Here is an 18,341-nt window from a genome sequence, read left to right as displayed (position 1 = left end):
GTTCATGCTGTTACTCTTCTCATAGTTATCTTCCAAACACTTGAAAATAGAGCGTTTGCTTATTAATGTCAACTGACAGAAAAAACTGAGATGAAGTGAACTACCAGACTTCAACTCCTCTTCCTCAGCTCTCTTCCATTATAATTCTCTGAAGACTCATTCTTTCCCAGTCTTCTAGTACTTCTGAGTATTTCCAGATAATATTTTTGCATTTTTTGAGCTGCTTTGACAACTGTACAGTGAAGCTTATCAGGGCCAGCTGATGCAGAAACATCTAATGGAAGCACACTCTAGTGTAAAATATTACCTTATCACAAGTATCAATAAGATTAAGCACCTGCATGACACTGTCTTAGAGAACACAAGCAAAACAGGCACTGAGCGCTTTAAATGTTCTGCATCTTTCGTAGATACATATGTTCTCCACTGAATCAAGAAAGACATTTCCCAATCTTCCTCTTGCTATTAACATACTTCTACAGGAACCTTGCTAGCTTTTATGCCTCTTGCTAGTTGCAATTCCATTTGCACTTTGGCCTTTCCAATATCTACCACTACTATTCGTTTACACATGTTCTTCGTAACATGACTTATTTTCATGCTCTACATATATTTTTTTCTTGCATCCAAAGTCAGTAAAAGCTCATAACATAAGTTGGTCTTACAACTTTATTTATCAAAATCCTTCCCATTTTGCTGTTCTGTCTCCTACCATTTATAAGGATCATGAGCTCTGATATCACAGCCATTGCCATTTATCACCTTTCATTTTGGCATCCTCTAGCCAGAATAAAATCTCAAGGAGTGGCCATTTTTGTTGCTATATGTACTTTCTAAACTGAAAATGTCACCATCACATAAATTTGTAAAAGGTCAAAAAATGAAGAGGTAAGTATTTTGATTTTGAAGGATGGTCTTTTGGTTTTAAATACCACATGAAAACTCAATCCAACTAAGTAGTCATGAACTTGCGAACACTTCCAGTACCTGGTCCTCTTCCAAAGGGCTGCTTTAAGATGAACAATGCAAAGCCAACATTCTAAGAAACCAGAACCACAAAAAAGGGCTAAATCCTTTCAAATGAAAATTACACCATGAAAAAATGAAAATACAGAATGAATGCAAAACACAGCTAATTCTGGTAGGACTGATAGGATTATGAACACAACTGACACTGCACCACTTCAGAGCAAGCAACTAGACTTCACAGCCATGGAGATCCCGTCCCAATCCCAGTCCATGCACAGTGCTCTGTGTAGATGGTGCTGAAGTTATGTATTTCAGAAAAGGAGCAGCAAGATACAGCACTGAGGATTTTTTGCAGATCACATCCATAACTTCTGAACAGTAACTGTGAATCATGCATCCTTTTTTATTTGTCTGCTTTTCAGCTACTGAAGATTAAAGTTTACAATCTTATTTCAAACAGGAATAAAGGTGTCAGATTTGAGGCTATAATGCGACTACAGTTTACTACAAACTGAACTTTTGTTCTCTGCTGAGCAGATTATTTAACAAAGGAAGTAGCTTTTTTATGAATGAAAACTATTTTTAGCTTATTGTGTAATGGTGACAGGGAAACACTTTAGCATTACTGTTATTTAAAATATTTTTTTTAATGTCAAATTGAGAAATCAGGATTTTCAAACTAGGATTATTTTTGTACAAACTCTCACATGCTAAACGTAACCAGATCCAAACACTAGTCAGAATCTTGGGGGTTTTTTCACCACTAAAAAAACACAGAACCTACTAATTGGCACAATACCGTGACTACAGACCCAAAGTAGGTTGGGCCACAGTAGATTTCATGCTGCAGAGTCCAGTAAGCCCTGCCCAAAGCAGCATGCACTTAAATACACACTCAGTTCTCCAATGGATGTCTTTAAGCCGTTCAAAAGGCGAGTCTAAACATACACTGCAGAAGCACAGATTTTTACGTTACACCAATACTGTTTGGGCATTCAGAAAATGAAAACTAAGGAAGCCCTTTTTTCTAATTTCTAAAACTCAGTTTTAGAAGAATTAACTAAAGGATTTTGTTTCACAAGGTATTAAAGGAATGAAACCTCTTCCCTCCGTGCCAGCTACCATCAGGTTCATACCAGAGAGACATTTAATAAGCAAAGTGTCAGAACAGTTGTCCCTGGCCTGCTGTTAAAGATGCTTAAGCATATCACTCAACTCGGACATTTTTCACACGAGAAGTACCAATCCCTGCAACAGACCTTGGACAAGCTAAAAGAAAGTTGGTACCTTACAGATACAAAGCAAACAGTATCTTAAGGTTTCCAGAAAAAGGAACAAGGGTGCAGTGGTTAAGATGCTTGACAAAAACCTGGTCTTTCCATGTCAGTTCCCAGTTCTAGTACAGATTTCCCCTATGATTTGGGCAACCCACTTGGACCTGGCTTTAACAATAAAAAGGTATTTTACTCCCACAGAATAAATGGAATTTGTCTGCATACCATTGAAATTGTCTGTCTTGTTGACTGTTTTATACTCCACACAGAACACAGCGAGGATACTACGTCCTCGAGGCAAGTGAGAAAAATTAATCTGAGGGCTCCATGTCAACATATTTTTTTAATTTCTTTTTTAAAATAATTTATTAGGTCCGCAGCAAAACAGCTTGTCTGATGTACCATGCCTGTCACATGGCACACCAGCAGAAGAGAACTGAATCATAAAGTTTCTCAATCATACTCAGCTAACATGATGCAACTTCCCTCCTTGCTAGGCAGCCCCCACACTCCCTTGCCAGGCACTGCAAGCTGTCTGAGCAAGTAGCTAGGACCTTTCATCCCTTGACCTCCAAGTTAGGGATGAATTACTGCCTGCCCAAGTTATCAAGCCCTCCCTAGAGGAGAAAGGGATGATTCAAAAAGAAATACAGGAATAGCCACCTGATTCTAGAAGACAACAAAAAATTTAAGGGATGAGAGCACAATGAGCTCAACGTCTAGAGAGCACTACTGGAAGATACCAAGTGGAGCACCTAGAACAGCACTGCTGCTCCTGGGAGGTAGTCAGGAAGGCAGTAGCTGCTGTCCAGCAGCTCTGCTGGAGACAAGTCTGTAGAATTGCTCAGATCACTTTCACTGCTTTCTCCTCCTTCTGGCATGGACAGTCAGTTTTGGCCAAAACCAAGGTTTACAAGATCTCTCTTAGCCATTTTCTGAAGCACTACGTTTCTCCTAGCTCACCTAGGCACTCACACTGGAACACTCCATGCTGCCAGAAGCCAGTGTTCTCCCCCACAGGTGACTACACCAACAATGCATGACATTTTTCTTTTACCAAGCCACCTTAATGATACGCTTCTTAGAAGTCAGGAGAGTTAAGCTAGTACCAATAAATTTCCAAGTCAACTATACAGTTCGAAGTTTACATAGTACATCTTCTTTAAACTTTGTAAAACTGCATTTGTGATTAGCCAACAAGAAAGAGCTGCTTACAAAACCAGCAGTATGTAGCCCTTACTGTCACGCTGCACACGCATTTCCTCAGTGTACATGCAGTAAAGATCCACTGCTGTCACCCGTGACACTGCCGCATGGACACTAAGTTTATGAGGGCCTGACTCACACCATAGAGTATATTTAAATAATGCCAAAAAAAGACGTTTCTCCACAGGCTCAAGAAAATCAGTATTCTACAGGAGACACCAGTGTTGTACAAAAGTCAGCTTTAGTTTAATAAAAGGTAAAACTAGCACCTCTTTCAGGTATGATAGAGCTGATGGCAGAAAAATATAGCTAACCTGTCTGAAGAGCCAGTGTGTGGACAAATCTCATACATGCAACGGCTGAGTCACCTACAATAAAATAAAAAAAAAAATACAGTCAGAGGAATGAATAGGCTAAATGGAACTTAAGAAAGTACCGTACAGATCCAGTGAGTGCCTACAGCAAAGAAAACACGTTAACAAATGCTAAAACTGGACAAAATTCTGAGCAAGCTCAGATGGAGAGGAAGCAGTCAGTCAGTGTGGCCAGACTACTGTCAGCGCTCATGTCAAGAACGGTTTAGTTAACCATCCTCACTGCTGAAGGCTGCACTACCTCAGCTGAGGGAGACAACGGCTTCTTGAAGGGCTCCAAAAGCATCCTCCAAGCACAGCACCTGCAGGGATACACAGATCCTGGCAGGCAAGCCACAGCACTGGTGGCAGCAGCAAGCTTTTAGAGCCAACACTGCAGACAGTCAAATTGTTCTCATTCACCTTAGGTATCAATGCAGTTTTAAAAACTGCCTTGTCAATTCCACTGCAGCTCTCGGCGTTTAATTCACCTAACGGTTGTTTATCCCTGAACAAACGTAAACGGGCCTCCCCTCGGGGATGACGCAGTGGCTGTCAGCGGTGCTTGCGGTGCGAGGTCACCATCTGCACAGCTCGGCTGACAGAGGAGTGCCGTGCAGCCCGGCAGCAGCAGCACCGCGCACCGACTCCTCTGCTGAGCGATGAGCGAGACGCACCGCGCCCGCGTCCCGCACTGCGCGGGGAAACTTTTTCCGTGGCCCGGGATCGCCAGCGCGTCCCACCGACCTGCACTACAGCGCACGCCGCAGCCAGAGCCCGCCGGCAGCGCGGAGCGCCGGGCAGCGCAGGCGGAAGCAGCGCGGCCGCCCCCCTGCCCCAGCGCTGGCGGTGCCGCCGGGACCGCGGGGCAGCCCCGGGGGCAGCCGGGCGCTGCTGGCGCGAAGCCGAGGGGCGGGAACGGGGCCGGGGGGGGGGGGAAACCGCCGGGCCGCTGGGCGGGCGCCGCACGTGTGCGCAGACCGGCGGCCGGGAGACCTCGGGCGGCCGCGCACACGGCCACAGCCGCACGCCCACCCCTCCCCCGGCCGCGGGAGCAGCGCGGGGGCCGCTACTGGCGGCGGCGGCCCCGCCACGACCTCCGCGCCCGAGCCGGGCCGCCCCGCGGGGGGCTGCCGCGGGCTTAGGGGCGCCCGGCGCGGCTGAAGGGCGCTGCGGGCGGGCGGCCGCGCCGAGCCCGAGGGGGCTGCGGGCGCCGCTGTGGCCCGGCCCGGCCCGGCGCGGCCCGCGGACCCTCCCTCACCTGCCGGGCCGGGCCGGGCCCGCCGCCCCGCGGCCCCACTCACCGGCGGCGCCCTCAGCTGAGCCCCATGCCGGCGGGGCGGGCGCGGGACCGGAGCGGGACCGGCTCTCCCCCGCCCCACCCCGCCCGCCCGGCGGCGCGCCCGCGGCTGCCTCGTGAGGCACGACCCGATCCGCCGCCAACCGGCTCCACGCGCCGGCCGACTGGGCGGGGGCAGGGAGGGGCGCGGAAGTGACGCTACGGGGACACGCCCCCGCCCCGCCCCGCCCCGCGCGTCACGCGCCGGAAGAGCGGGGTGCCGCGCGGCTCCGGGGCGGGGAGGGGCCGGTGGAGGGGCGGGGCCTCACCGGGAGGGGCGGGGCCTGGGCAGGGGCGCGGGCCCTTGGGGGCGCGGTGGGGCAGGACAAGGGGCTGCCGGGGGCGGCGGGGCCCGGGGAGGCGCTTTTGGGCGGGACGGGGGGCAGCGCCGCGGGGGGCACCGGGCCGAGTTCGCACCGTGGTGGGCTGACAGGCCGCCCCGGCACCGGAGGAGCAGGCGGCTGTGTAACCGCGTGTGACCCTGCAGGTGTTCCGCGGTGGTGAGAGAGGGCGGGGGTCGGCTCACGGGCACCCCCGTGAGAGCTCCCTCACAGCCCCCAGCTCCACTGCGGGACACAACCCAGTCCCCCCAGTTTAAGAAAGCCAGTGGGTCGCTGGGCTCCTATTCCCTCAGCCCAACAGGAGGGCCAAGGGCTCTTCCCATGCCCCTCCGCCCAATATACACCTGCTTTTAATAACCCACCTCTGCTTCCGTGTGCGGCCTTTGCCACCCGCCCGCGATGACGGCGTCCAGGGAACGCGCATCGTGCCCAGCTGCCCGTTTGCCTCCTGGGCAGCCCCCTCCCGTGCCACTGCTGTCCATGCTGCGCTCACCTGGGACCTGACGTCCCAATTTACACATCTCTCCAGACACCACATCAGGAATTACTTTTACTACTTCCAGGTAACATATAAAGATCATCAATATTGTCAGGGCAAGAAGGGACACCCGCGTGACTTCACTAAACATACCCTCAGGTGGGTGACGGGTTGTTTTCAGATGCACCAGTTAAAGATTTTGAAGAGCACTGTAAACTGTTCAGGGGATCTGTAAACCACAATAGGGTCTATATTTATTTTGACATAGCCGTGTTTTTTTCCCAGCAGTTCTCCATTGCAGATTAAGGGAGCCGTTGACTGTTACGTCTCATTGCGTGCAAACCCAGCAGTGACCAAACAAGGGCCACATCCACCTGGCAGTGCATCCCATCACCCCAGCAGCACGCTCAACTTCCCTTGCCGGTTCCAGTGACCCCACAGCTCCAGGGTGAGTCAGCCCAGCACAGGGATCCAGCAGGAAACTCTGCCAATAATCAAAAGAAAAGGCATAGTTTTTTGTTAGCCCAGGGAGTTGAACTGATTCACTGGGCAGACATGTGACTACTATGCAAGGGAATGAGAGGAAAAGAAAAGGAGAAACAAAACTGCCCCTTTTTGGCAGCCACCCACAGATCAGGCATAATACTGAGCTGCTCTGACTCAAATCAGAACGGTTGCCTCCCTCTACTAAAAAAAAAAAATAAATTAAAACCATCTATTTTCTGTTAATGCATTAACTCTGGTACTGTCACAGTTCAATTCTGTGTTGATTGCATACTTCATCGGCCTCCTTACTGCTTTTGCCAAAGCTTTGGTTCCCGCTTACCTAGGACACATCAGTTACTGGCACGTATGTAATGATTCAACAGTTACTTCCCCTGATTCTCTGGAAATTCAGTGATGCAGTATTTGCTAAGTCAGTACTATGGGTTTGGTGATCTCAGGCAGCTGTTAAGAAGACTTTCGCATGTAATTTTTAAAGATGAGCATTAACCAGTCATTTTCATTCACTCCGGCTACACATGGAAAACAGAAATACCTTCATGTCCTCTTCCAAATGAAGAACAGAAAAATTTACTGAATAATTTCAGCGTTTTTTTTCACTGAATTGTTGCTGTCTTTGTCTAACATCCAACCTAAATCACTGGTACAATTTTCTTTGTATCTCAAGGAAATAGCACTGCATGGTGATCAATGGTATTGGCCATATATGTATTTTCATTGAATTTCATTCATTACCCTTGTTTGCAAACTGTTGATCTACCCATTGCTAACAGCTTGCCGAATTTCCACCTGTATACGTCTTTATGTTGCACATACCTCCTCTTCCAAGCAGGATGTTTTGTTTCATTTTAAAACCAGAAAAGCCTCCTTTGGTGACATTGAAATTAAGAGCATTTGAGTCACCTAGTAACACATTGGTGAAGAACTCCCCCAATTTCCATTTGGATCACACTGAAGTATTTCCTCAGACTGGCTTTTGCTCGTAACTGCTTTTAGCCTTGCAAACTTGGCGACAGTGTCCCCAGCAGAGTCAGGGGGATTCAAATGAGTACCATTCCACCTGGATATTGGTGGAAAGAGAACAGAGGCAAAACAAGCAGCAGACACCCATACAGACCTAGAAACATGATTATGAGAAGAAGCCAAGGAGGAGCTTTTTTTTTTTTTTGGACTAAGCATTGACTGGTAAAAAGAGCCTACCATATGACTCAAAGGAAAAATATTACTAAGTTATTAGCGCTATTAAACAGAAGCTTTTATTCTGTCATTCCCTATTATAAAAAGAGTAAAATTATTTGCTTTGATACATATATTTCTATGTTCTTCATCAAAATTCCTTTAGTCATTTTCAATTAAAGGTTAATTTCTCATCAGATTTTTCAACCCATTGCATATTCTGATGTATTATCTTTATCCCCATTAGAAGGTTTCCCTTAACACCTAATTGGTTTTCTTTTTCAGTGGCTGGCAAATTTGAACTCGTTTATGGCTTCACAAACCTCAAACCGTGCAGGCTTTTATAATTCAGAGATTAATTTTGTGGTTGGCACGTTCCCTCCACCCATCTCCTTAAGCTCTTTCTCAGCTGCTTTCCAGCTCTCTTGGCATCAGTCTGGTTTGTACGGCTGGAAGTGCCTGGCAACCTCCACTCTCCTGCAGCATCACTGGCTGCAGCTTCCCTAGGTAAAGGACGGGTCACAGGGAATCAGGAGTTATTTCTAAGTATATACCTAGAAATCATGGCATTCAGTGCTTTTAAAACATCAGGTGTTGAACGTGGTAGAAACAAGAAGAGAATCAACAGCTTTTCTCTGTTCAGTTCACCTTAATGAGACTGGTTAACATGAGGAAATGAGCCAGAACACACAATCCAGCACTGTCACCACTTCTGGAAATGTAACAGCCATTCACAGCCAGTGTAATTCCTTGAGACTTTGCTCAGTAATGTGGGGGCAGGCAAGCAGCTTGAGGACAGAAGGAGCACTAAGTCCTACAGCCTGTCTAAACAGGCTTCCCATGACTGTTTTGATTTCAGTTACATATATTCCACTTGAACCTGAGCTGGGTACAAGCACCACGATAAAACTTACCAGGTCCTTTACAATCTTCTGTGACTAGAACACATGACATTTCTCAGTTGCTTCCCTCCCACCACCTTTTCCTCAGTGTCGAGGGTGTACAGTGTTTTCCATGTCCAGCTTTGCCCCTCCAAACCCTGCACTCTCCCAGGCCCTCACAGCACAGACGTGCTAAACGGTGCTCATTAGGAGTACAGCATTTAGTGAGTCTTAGGCTGACTAATCACATTTTATGTGCTTTCCCAGTCCAACTGTATGCACTGTTACATCCCATCTTAAACTGTAACTCCTCAGGGCAGAGGCCAGCTTTCTTACCTGTTGTATATTACCTAGCTGATGGGGGCCAAGGATTTTACATGCTTTGGCAGTAAACAGCATAAATATTTTGCTTTAAGAACATTTGCAAAGTTTTTCTCCTTTGCACGTGATTTCTAAATCAGCCAGGACAAGAAACTATCTGGAGATCACATTTGTGTACAAGATCCATCATGTGCCAAAACTAAGATAACCAAGTAGTAGAGAAAATAAATCAAAACCTACTGTTTATTTATTCAGTCTCTTTAATGTGTCTATATTAGCATGTTCCACCCTGCCTTTTCTGGTAGGGCTGTATAAATATGTGCATAGCTCAGAGGAGGTTATGGGACCCCACCTCCACAGTGCACAGGCACCCAGCTGGCCACATGTGATCCCAGATGCTGCAAGCATGCCTCTGCTAGCCCTGAGCCACCCAGCCCTCTCTGGGGACAGCGGTGGGGCTGGCCTCCTGTAGGATACCCCTGGCCCTGTTTGTTTGACTTTCCTGGAAAGAGATGCTTAGGGGATGAATTCCCTCTGGACCATTCTATCTAATCCCCATACATCCTTAGCCAAATAAAAAAAAAGCCTCATAAGAAAAGGGGCTGAGAGTGGGTAAGGCTCCATGCTTTCCCTGAGTCACTGAGGGGAAGGAATTGGCTGTGGGTGCATGTGACATTCCTTCTCTCACCTTTATTTTTCCCTGACCTCAGTTGCTTGCAGGCTCTTCCAGCTGAGATTTTCAAGTTCAGCAGGTTGGCAACAGCAATGGCACCACTGCCGCGCTGGGCCCTGGGACGTGGGCATGGGATCTGCCCGAGAACATCTGACCTGAACTGACTGCCAGGGCTTGTGGATGCACAGACAGGTATACGGCGCCCCGTGAAATGGTGGTTAGCAATCTGCAGTTACAGTTTCACTCTTCAAGAAGATGATTCACATGCAGTTGAAAGCCACAAGACTTTAAAAGTCTCCTTTGAAAGCTTCTTAAACTACTTTGGCAAGCCTGAGTTGTTAAACAATTTATTATCACTTCTCTGCCAGAAGAGCTTGTGAAACAGCTTAAAGAGCAAATTGTACAAAGCGCCCAAGATTGTCACAGATGAAGCCTCTCTTTTCTCTTGTGCCACCCAATCCTTTTCCCCCCCCTTTCCCCAGACACCCAGTTCTTTTTGGTTTAAAATAGCCTGGCTAGTTATTTCCATTACCACAGCAGCATATCTAATAAATCACATGCCTTCAGCAGCAGGCAGAGTGAAAGGGGAATTCATTGCTCCATTTACTCAAACAAGATCTTAAATAGTCACTTCTTATAGTAGATAGAATAAATAATACTGTGCTTTCCCATTCCTCTCGCTAGCCCCATGACTGCCATGAGAAGCAGTAAAGGAGGTCACGCCTGTCTCCAGGTTACTTCTCAGGCCCTTTGAAGACTATTCCCTCCCCAGAAGTTACCATCCCCTCTCCTCTCCCAGCTCCCGGCTGCCACAAAGCCATAAATGAATCACTGTGCAGCTACTTGGCACGTCCTTTTCATTGGTATTTGTCCCTTTTCCACCTCCTCTCTTTATTTTAAGTAATGCAGAAGTCTTTCAGTCAATAGGACTGTCAGACTTTGCCTAGCCAGTATCATACCTAAAGAAAAGTGGGATCTCAGTGCCTTTACATGCTTCCATGCCTCCACATATTATTTCTTAACACTGCCATGCAGCACACACCCAAAAGCTCAGTGATGAATCATCTCCACCAAGGACACCAGTGTTGTCACATCCAGCCCTTGGGCCAGGTTGAAATCCTTGGACACCACATCGGCACTGGTGACGGTAACAGCAGAGCAAAGGCTGCCACACTACCAAGGAGGGCTGGGTTTGGTAGCAGTTGTCCAAGCCAGAGGGAAAAATTGCCAAGGGGACCCAGCAGGTACCTGCAAAGCTACTGACTTCACTGGGAAGTGTTCCAGTAGCGGGGGGACCTCCACCCATACCAATGGACAGCACAAACACAATACTAGGTAACCTATTTACAGCTAAATTACCCCAGGACAGCTAAGAAAAATAAAGCAACTATTTGAACAAAGCTAAAAGAACAAACATGCAGGCAAACCTTAAATGCTAGACTCTTGAGAAACCATCACTTCTACTTAGCAGAGTACAACTGGCAAAGGGCAAGTGATTGTGCATGTATCATTTGGCTGCAAGCAAGGAGACTGTGAAACAAATCTGCCTCTCTCTGCCCACCCAGCACAGAGGACAGATTCAAGCTCTCTGGCAGCTTTCCTAGCTGGAGAAGGAGATGTCCTCTCCAGCTGAAGAACGCACACACACCGCTAACGGACCTCACCATCTAGCAGCACGATGTTTTGATTTCATATTAGAATTGCTTGAAAATAGGGCCTTTAATACCTCTATTGTTGTACGTTTCTCCCTCAAAGTATGTTTAAAGGACTTAATCAGACTCATTTCCTTAATATCAAGCATATCTCTGAAAACGTATTATCCCAGGCTGATGGCATCAAAGAGTGAATTAGGAATAAAGCCAAGTAAATTAAAACAAAGATATTTCCTTTCAGTTACCGTGCAGCCTTCACAGGCTGCAGAGCATTAGAGCTGCTGAAATACCACTGGCACATTCTTCAAGATCTGCAAATTAGTGCCTTGCTTTTATACCCTTGGCAGGAAGCGAGGATGCAATCTCCGTTACACTTAGCCCGACAAGGGCTGTGCTGTGATGAGCAGCTTTAGATTTGCAGCGCCGGAAAAATGTCTTTGAACTATTGCTGTTTGGGTTCCCAGTTTCCGAGACATATTTATCATAGCAAAGTTCCCCTATTGAACCAAGAAAAAAAAACATCACCAAAAAAACCACCCTGGATTTGATTTTTATAGCATATGCAATGCTTGTTTTCACCTTCTGCCCTTCAACATCAATTGCAGAGAGGCAGCAGATCTTGCAGCCACCCTGGGCTAGGCTGAAGGTCCGAGCAGACCACCATCCTGGCCATCTCTGACGGGAGTTGGCCCAGAGCAGGCAGGCATGCAGCAAGGAGCTGAGGTGCACTGAAACCCAGGGTGAGGGGACAGCTTGCGTACCCTCCCATCAGGGAATCAAACACTGATCTCCCTTTTACTGCCGGGACTGCGACATGGGCAGGATGGGGGGGTATTTGGCATCTATGGCCTCTCCAGGGGGTTCATGACAGATTTAAAACCAAGATACTCCTCTTCTGCCAGGTTAAGGAACAATTCCAAAACCCTGCTGGAGAGAGGACACAATTTTATCAGCATGGTCCAGGGCAGAGCAAGTAGAGTTACTGCTGAAGTGACTTATGCAACCTTGTTCTCACAGCAGCTCCTGGGAAACCGCCTGGCAGACCAGCCGTCGGTGCTGTTACAACAAAGCGGAGGGCTGGGAAGCCTTTCTTCTGCTTTGTGCTCTCAGGAGCAAGGCTGGACCATGCCTGCTTTCAGATAGCACAGGGGCCAGGGCCTGCGTGCATCTCCTCCCCTTGGCACGGTGCCTTGGAGGAGGCTAGGCAGGTTACATTGTCTGGTCATTTGGCCCACCATCAGTCATCCTCATTAATAACTTTTTCATCTCTGTTATTTCAACTAAACAAGCAAAGTCCACAAGTTTATTACGGTCTGAGAAGCTATGCTTCTACAACGCCCTCTGCCTCCCCATTTGCCCCGCAGACCGGTGTGCCCAGCCAGTGTGGCCCAGCACCAGCTGGAACAGAGTGGGAGCTAAATGTGCAAAGAACATCTTGTGCAAGAGCCAGAGAAGATCAGCTCACCCGCAAGACATTGAAAAGCAGTTTCTAGGCTGGGCAGAAAGCCTCGGGAACACAAGCAGCACAGCCTGGTAACCACAGAGCAACCAGGGGCAGGCAGCTCTGCACAAGGGACGCCCGCTGTTGGCCTTGGCTAGGGGTACCTGCACGCTGGGCTGCTGGGCACAGCAGCATCCAAAGGCTTGGCTTGGAGAAGCCCAGGGCTACCTGCCACGGAGCCCAGGCCTCCAGCTCTCCTCCCTTCCTGAGCTCCCCAAGCGAGGCAGGGGAGTGTCCCCAGCATAGCAGCCCAGTTTCCATACGTCAGGGAGACTGGGTTTGTTGGTGGGCAGCAGCACCCCAGAACTCCAGGCAGGGTGGGCAGCAGGCAGAGCTGCACGGCAAGGGAGCCCCCAGGCTACAGCCAGTCCCACACAACAAGGTGCACAAACCAGCTTTACAAAACACAAGAGGAGATTGTGTTTGAGGCTCATTTTGCTTTCCTGAAGCGACAGGCTTTAGAAGTTACCTGCTTTTCCTTTGCCCCCTGCTTTCCAAGCTACACTGCTCAGACCCCCTCCATCTCTCCAGCCTTTCCTCAGCAACAGCCAGACCTGCAGACTGTGCTGCAAAGAAGTCGGGGAAGGACAGTCACTTGCTGACAGAGGCCAGGGTTTTCCATGCCTGGCCATAGTAGCACCCTGACAGGGCCCAGCAGTGCTGCAGCCTGACAGAAACAGGCAGCTCGGAGCTTTCTCCTTCCCCCAGCCACAGCAGAAGATGGGTTCTCCATGCTCTCCCTCCCATGGCTCAACAGGGTGACAGCTCCAAAGCCACTACTTCTAAACAGCAGCTAATGTTGAACGAAAAGCTGCTGGATCCATTCCACCATCCCTTGCCCTCTGGGGTCCTTTCTTTTGCATCTGTAAGATGTTAGCATAAGAAATGACTAATTACTTTTGCAGCTCCACCCTAACAAGCAAGCTCATCTGCCTCCTCAGGACAGGTCATGCCCTGACAACCACCTGGCTGTTTGATTGCTCCAGACACCTCACCTTTTGGGGCTCTGCAGACAGCTCAGGCTCCCGGGCATCAGGAGACCAAGTGGCTGCTGAGCAGCTATGGGGTGAAGAGCTTGCAAGCCCCAGCCCCTGGCTAAGCAAGCAGCAGCCTGCTGGCTCTTGCTGGCTGGGAAACCCGAAGGCAGGACTGTGCAAGGAAGAGGGGTGCTTGCTTGGCAGCGTGTTCCACCTGCTCACACATGTGTGCAAAGAAATGCACCCATGTGCACGCACCTATGGACCACACTGGGGCTTCCTGCAGCCTTCCCACGTGCACGTGCTGATGGAGACCTCCCCCAAAGGGCTGTGTCCATGGAGAGGATGTTCTTGGAGCCCTTGAGGGATTCATCCAAGACATGTGGCCACACTGCTCCAGCAGATGTGCCTGACCCCCAGGGAGGTGGCTGGACCCTCCTTCCCTCCTATCCACAGCTATACAACCAGCAGAGATGAATGTCCCCCTTCAAGCCCACAGCAGGTGAGCGCAAGTCACCCCATGGAGCAGAAGACACCCAGCAAATGTAGTGGAACCACTGACCTGACCTGGTACCAGCCCTGTCCCTGGCCAGGCTGGTGACCTCAGCTGAGCACAGCATCCCCTGCACACCTCTCAGGAAAGGGGAGCTGAGGAGACAGATGTGGCTGCAGCCCCTCAGGAAAAGCCTCCTCCAAAGCTGCTCCCACTCAGAGCATTCCCACCCTGGCCATTGTTTTGGGAATGGCTGGAAAATGTCAGCAGGGCGCTGGGTGCGGGTGGGGGGTCAGGAAAAAGGAAAAACAGATGATTAGATTTTTTTTTTAAATCGGCCAATAAATTATATTAACTTTTCCATTGACCTTTTGTCAGGTCACATTATCAGACTGGTGAATGTGGCTCATGAAGATAGTATTATACTTAGATTTCAAACTGTGCGGAAAGTGCATCCCAAGCAATATGCCAAAATGGAAACACTGGCTCCGCCGGAGGGGTGTGCTGCTCATTACCCTTCCAAGGAAGGCCAGATCCAGCACCTACAAATATTATATATATTATTAAAAAGGTCTGGTTCCCAGGGAGGCTGGGGGTTTCATAAGGACCAGCTTTGTCAGTGGTGCCGTTTACTGCTTTCTTCTTGAGATCGTGGTGGCACAGGAGCTGCCTGCGGAGGGACAGGCTCGCAGCAGGCAGCCGAGGTCACCCTCCCACCCATACTCGGCCAGCAGCCACGGTGCAGCCATGCGTTGCACAGGCAGCTTTCCTCAACCAGGGCATGAATACCAGCCTCACATCACGGTGCCACCTTTAGGATCAGGAGACGTTCAAAGCACAGGAGGGAAGAGGGTGCGTTGGGTGCCTTCAAGGGTAAGGGGGAGCACTGATGATCCCGGCTGCCCCAGCCTCGGGCAAGGCTTACAGAGTATTGGCAGCATTGTGCCACGTTTTATTGGCTCCGTACCATGAAGCCAAAAACCACAGCTCCTTCTCCAGCTGTGGCACCTTCCAGGCGTGCCAGGAGGGAGCATGCCAGCCCACGACAGGCAGGGTGACCTCGCTGCCCCCAGGGCTGTCCTGGTCCTCAGGGCTCAGAGAGCCACTCTGCCCCTTGGACTGTGGCTCTGGCACAGAGTCCTCTGCTCACTCCCTGCCAGCCCAGCAAGGCCAAAATTAGCCTCCCCTGAGTGTGTGCTGGGTAGAAGAGCCACAATTGTATCTCAGGAAAGCATCATTGTACTCCAAAAGCCCTATCTTATCAGGGAAAGGAAAATGGGACTTTGACAAATTGCCTCTGTCACAGCCGGGGTAAGCACATGATTTTCAGTAATCACCCACCCTGGCCGAAGCACTGCCACAGCCACTATTGTTCCCAGTGCTGTGCCGTGCGGGGTCCAGGCAGCCACGACCCCCCCCCCCCCCGCCCCGAAAGCAAAAGAGCACACGGGCCCTGGCCACGCTCACTTTGGCTGCCTCCCGTACATTGTGTTTGCAGGTGGGGATGCAGCTGAAGTTAGATTGATCCCTTTATCAGGAGCCTTCAAGCGCTGATAAGGTGACATCACCCTGCTGGGAGCAGGGACTTGAACTCTTTTGCAAGGGGAGATGGTTATCAACGGGCTCTGGCAGGGCTGCACTCACTCTTCAGCCCCGCAGCTGGAAGCAGAGCCACCCTCCAAGACTCTGACACGATAGGAAGGGTTTGTTGTGCTTTGCACAATGGCTGCTCAGATCCTGTCCAACAGCCGTGCAGAGCACAGTGCAGGGCACTTCAAAGGCACTCAGCTTTGCGCTGCCTTGGCACGGGACACAGTGGCCACCCTACCCCTGGGACTCAGGGTGACCCCAGGGACAGCTCGGTCTGAAACACCATCTGCAACAGGAGATGCATTGTTCCCGGTCCCAGGGCAAAAAGGATCATTGCCTGAAAAGCTTATGGCATCTCATCAAGAGCAGCCCATGAGCCCATCTCCACCTGCGGAGCACCTCTGCTAGGAGGGGAGCAGGTCACTCCTGCCATCTCTCCGCTCCCCGCTGCTGCAAGGCCACCCAGGGACCCTCCCCGGCAGGGCTGGGGGGTCTGAAAGGTGCAGATACCCTGCAAGCCATGGCCTCTGGCAGAGCAGGTCCTTGGCTCATCTCTACTCCAAGCCACAGGGCAGGAAAAGACCCAAAAGGCAACTGCAGTGGCCACCAGGACAGCCAGCACCAGCCCGCAATGACACCCTGGATGGCTGCCTGGCCGCCTCAGTGCAGCTGCCGGGGAGGGTGACAGCAGGGGGGCCATGCCAAGTGCATGCAGCCACCCTCCTTGTGCAACTGCCTGTGCAACGCATGGCTGCAGCAGGGCCGGCCTGGCAGCAGTGCTGGGCAAGCTCCAGTGCACTCTGCACTGGGAAGAGCCCCTCATCGCCCCCGGCATGGCCGTGGTTGCTGGTGGGGTGATCTCTGAAAGAGGTGCTAGTGCCAGCGGTAGCTTCCCGAATACCCCAGCAGAAGCAGGCACCGAGGGCTATAGGGAATGGGCAGAGAGGTTACAGCAAGCAGCGCTGCATGGATGTGCAACACCTGCCAAATGCTGTGGTGCTTTGTGCCCTTTTTTGCACTGCCACTGGGTCTTGCTTCCCAAGGGCAGGACAACAGGACAGACTTCCAGGTGCTGCAAGTGTCACAACCGTCTGACTGAAGCTGCTGTCCTGGTTCCTGCCTGTTTCCCTATGCCTACAGCTCAGCCCTTCATTTGCCAGAGCTGAGCCATCAGCGTAAAACCAAAGCAGAAACCCCCCCAAGTGGACCAAATACAAGACCTGAAAGGGCTGAGATTGCTGATCTACCCTAGCTGTGCCCCAGGGCAGAAGCGCAGCCGCTGGGGAGCTGCAAGCCATAGTAATGTGTGATTTGCCCCAGCCCCAGCCCCCTCCCGCGCAGCTCCTCCTTTCACCTGGGTCCTTGCAGCCTGTAGCATCCCTTCCCACAGCCCAGAGAAATGCCATCATGCGCCTTCACAGATCCCACCCCAGGACCCCCCAAGAGAAAGGAGCAGGCGCTGCCCTGCCAGGCACAGCACCCAACCCGCTGGTTCTGACGCTGAACTGTTCACGACGGAGCACCAAGGCAGCCCTTCGAGCGCACCAGAGGCTCACCTCTGGGGCCAGAGCAGAGCAGGGCAGCGCAGGGTGACCTCCTGCAGCCCACCCTGCCACTCCCAGTGGCCGCAGCCCCGGGGGCTTCCTGAGCCAGAGGGGCAGCCCCAGCCTGCCTCCCTGAACTCCTCTCATCATTCATCCCAGTCTCACTGCCCAAAATAGCCCACAATGATTTCCGCAGTTAATTTGGGCCTGCTCTGAGCCTGCAGGCTGTAATCTGAACTTGTCTCTGGCCAGCTTCATTTCAGACCTCCCTGTCCCTGTGCTCCAAGACACAGCAGAGGCACTCATCCTTTCCTTTCCTCTGCTTCCCCAATGGAACCCAGCCTATCACATGCCCTCTTTTTGGAGGCAACACCTCTTCAGAGGCTCACCTCCATCCTTACGCAAATGCCATCCATGCCCTTTGCTCCTCCTCTCATGGCCTGCGTAGCTCCAGGTGCTCTGGGGGATGCCCAGCACTGTACACGCTGCCACGGCACAGGTTCACTGCAGCCCTTGCTTCAGCAGCTCCCACGCAGCACTGCACTCCCAGGACCTGCCTCCCCTACGGCAGCAGCTAATCCTGCTCCCAACCCTGTCCTTGTGGACACACTGTCTGTCCCTGTCCCCACCACTCTGACATGTAATATAACCTGTCGCTCTGTCCCCCAGCCGCTCAGCAGTGCTAGACCCTTTCACGACATTCTGCCACCTGTTTTGCAATGTTCATACACCCAGTAATTATGAATCACTAACAAATGCGTCCTCACTTTTCTCAGCTCTTCCACAGCATTTAAAGTAAGATTTCTCTTGTCAGCACATAAATGAAGGACATGGATGTTCCCGTAGGATGGAGCAGGAGCAGGCCAGGTTACCTGTTGCTTCAGGAGTCATTGCAAAGCACTGCAAACAGCGCCGGCCGCTGTGCGCCAGTGTAACAGCCATGCACACCAGCTGCACCGTGCTGGCTCAGGAGATCCTGGCCCATGCAGATATACATCCTCCTGCACTTTAGAAAGCAGCTGAGGTGCCCACCCCACCGTCTGCAGCGGAGACTTTTGTTTCACTTTGG

The 18,341-nt window shown here is 50.7% G+C and overlaps 1 protein-coding gene and 1 long non-coding RNA gene across 7 annotated transcripts in view; one reads left to right on the top strand and one right to left on the bottom strand.

The window, feature by feature from the left end:
• The window catches only part of ATP13A3 (ATPase 13A3), a 61,274-nt gene extending 56,000 nt beyond the window's left edge, over positions 1–5,274 (bottom strand). For all 5 annotated transcript variants that reach the window (XR_008749362.1, XM_055816969.1, XM_055816970.1 and 2 more), the window contains exons 1-2: positions 5,107–5,274; positions 3,764–3,817 (exon numbers count right to left, since the gene is read on the bottom strand). Coding sequence is in view for 2 of the 5 variants with exons in the window: in XM_055816968.1 (XP_055672943.1) it covers positions 3,764–3,801 (38 nt within the window). In the remaining 3 variants the exon portion in view is untranslated. The remainder of the gene's footprint in view (positions 1–3,763; positions 3,818–5,106) is intronic.
• Positions 5,275–5,550: 276 nt separating this feature from the next.
• On the top strand, positions 5,551–7,839 carry LOC129785385 (uncharacterized). Of its 2 annotated transcripts, none has more exons than XR_008749423.1 (2): positions 5,551–6,119; positions 6,249–7,839. It is a non-coding gene; the product is annotated as an uncharacterized LOC129785385 (long non-coding RNA). The 2 variants fall into 2 exon arrangements; XR_008749424.1 differs by having other exon boundaries at positions 6,246–7,839.
• Positions 7,840–18,341: the final 10,502 nt, after the last annotated feature.

Source organism: Falco peregrinus, chromosome 12, assembly GCF_023634155.1.
Source record: "Falco peregrinus isolate bFalPer1 chromosome 12, bFalPer1.pri, whole genome shotgun sequence".
Classification (NCBI taxonomy): Eukaryota; Metazoa; Chordata; class Aves; order Falconiformes; family Falconidae; genus Falco; species Falco peregrinus.
This window is presented reverse-complemented; position numbering and strand designations above follow the sequence as displayed.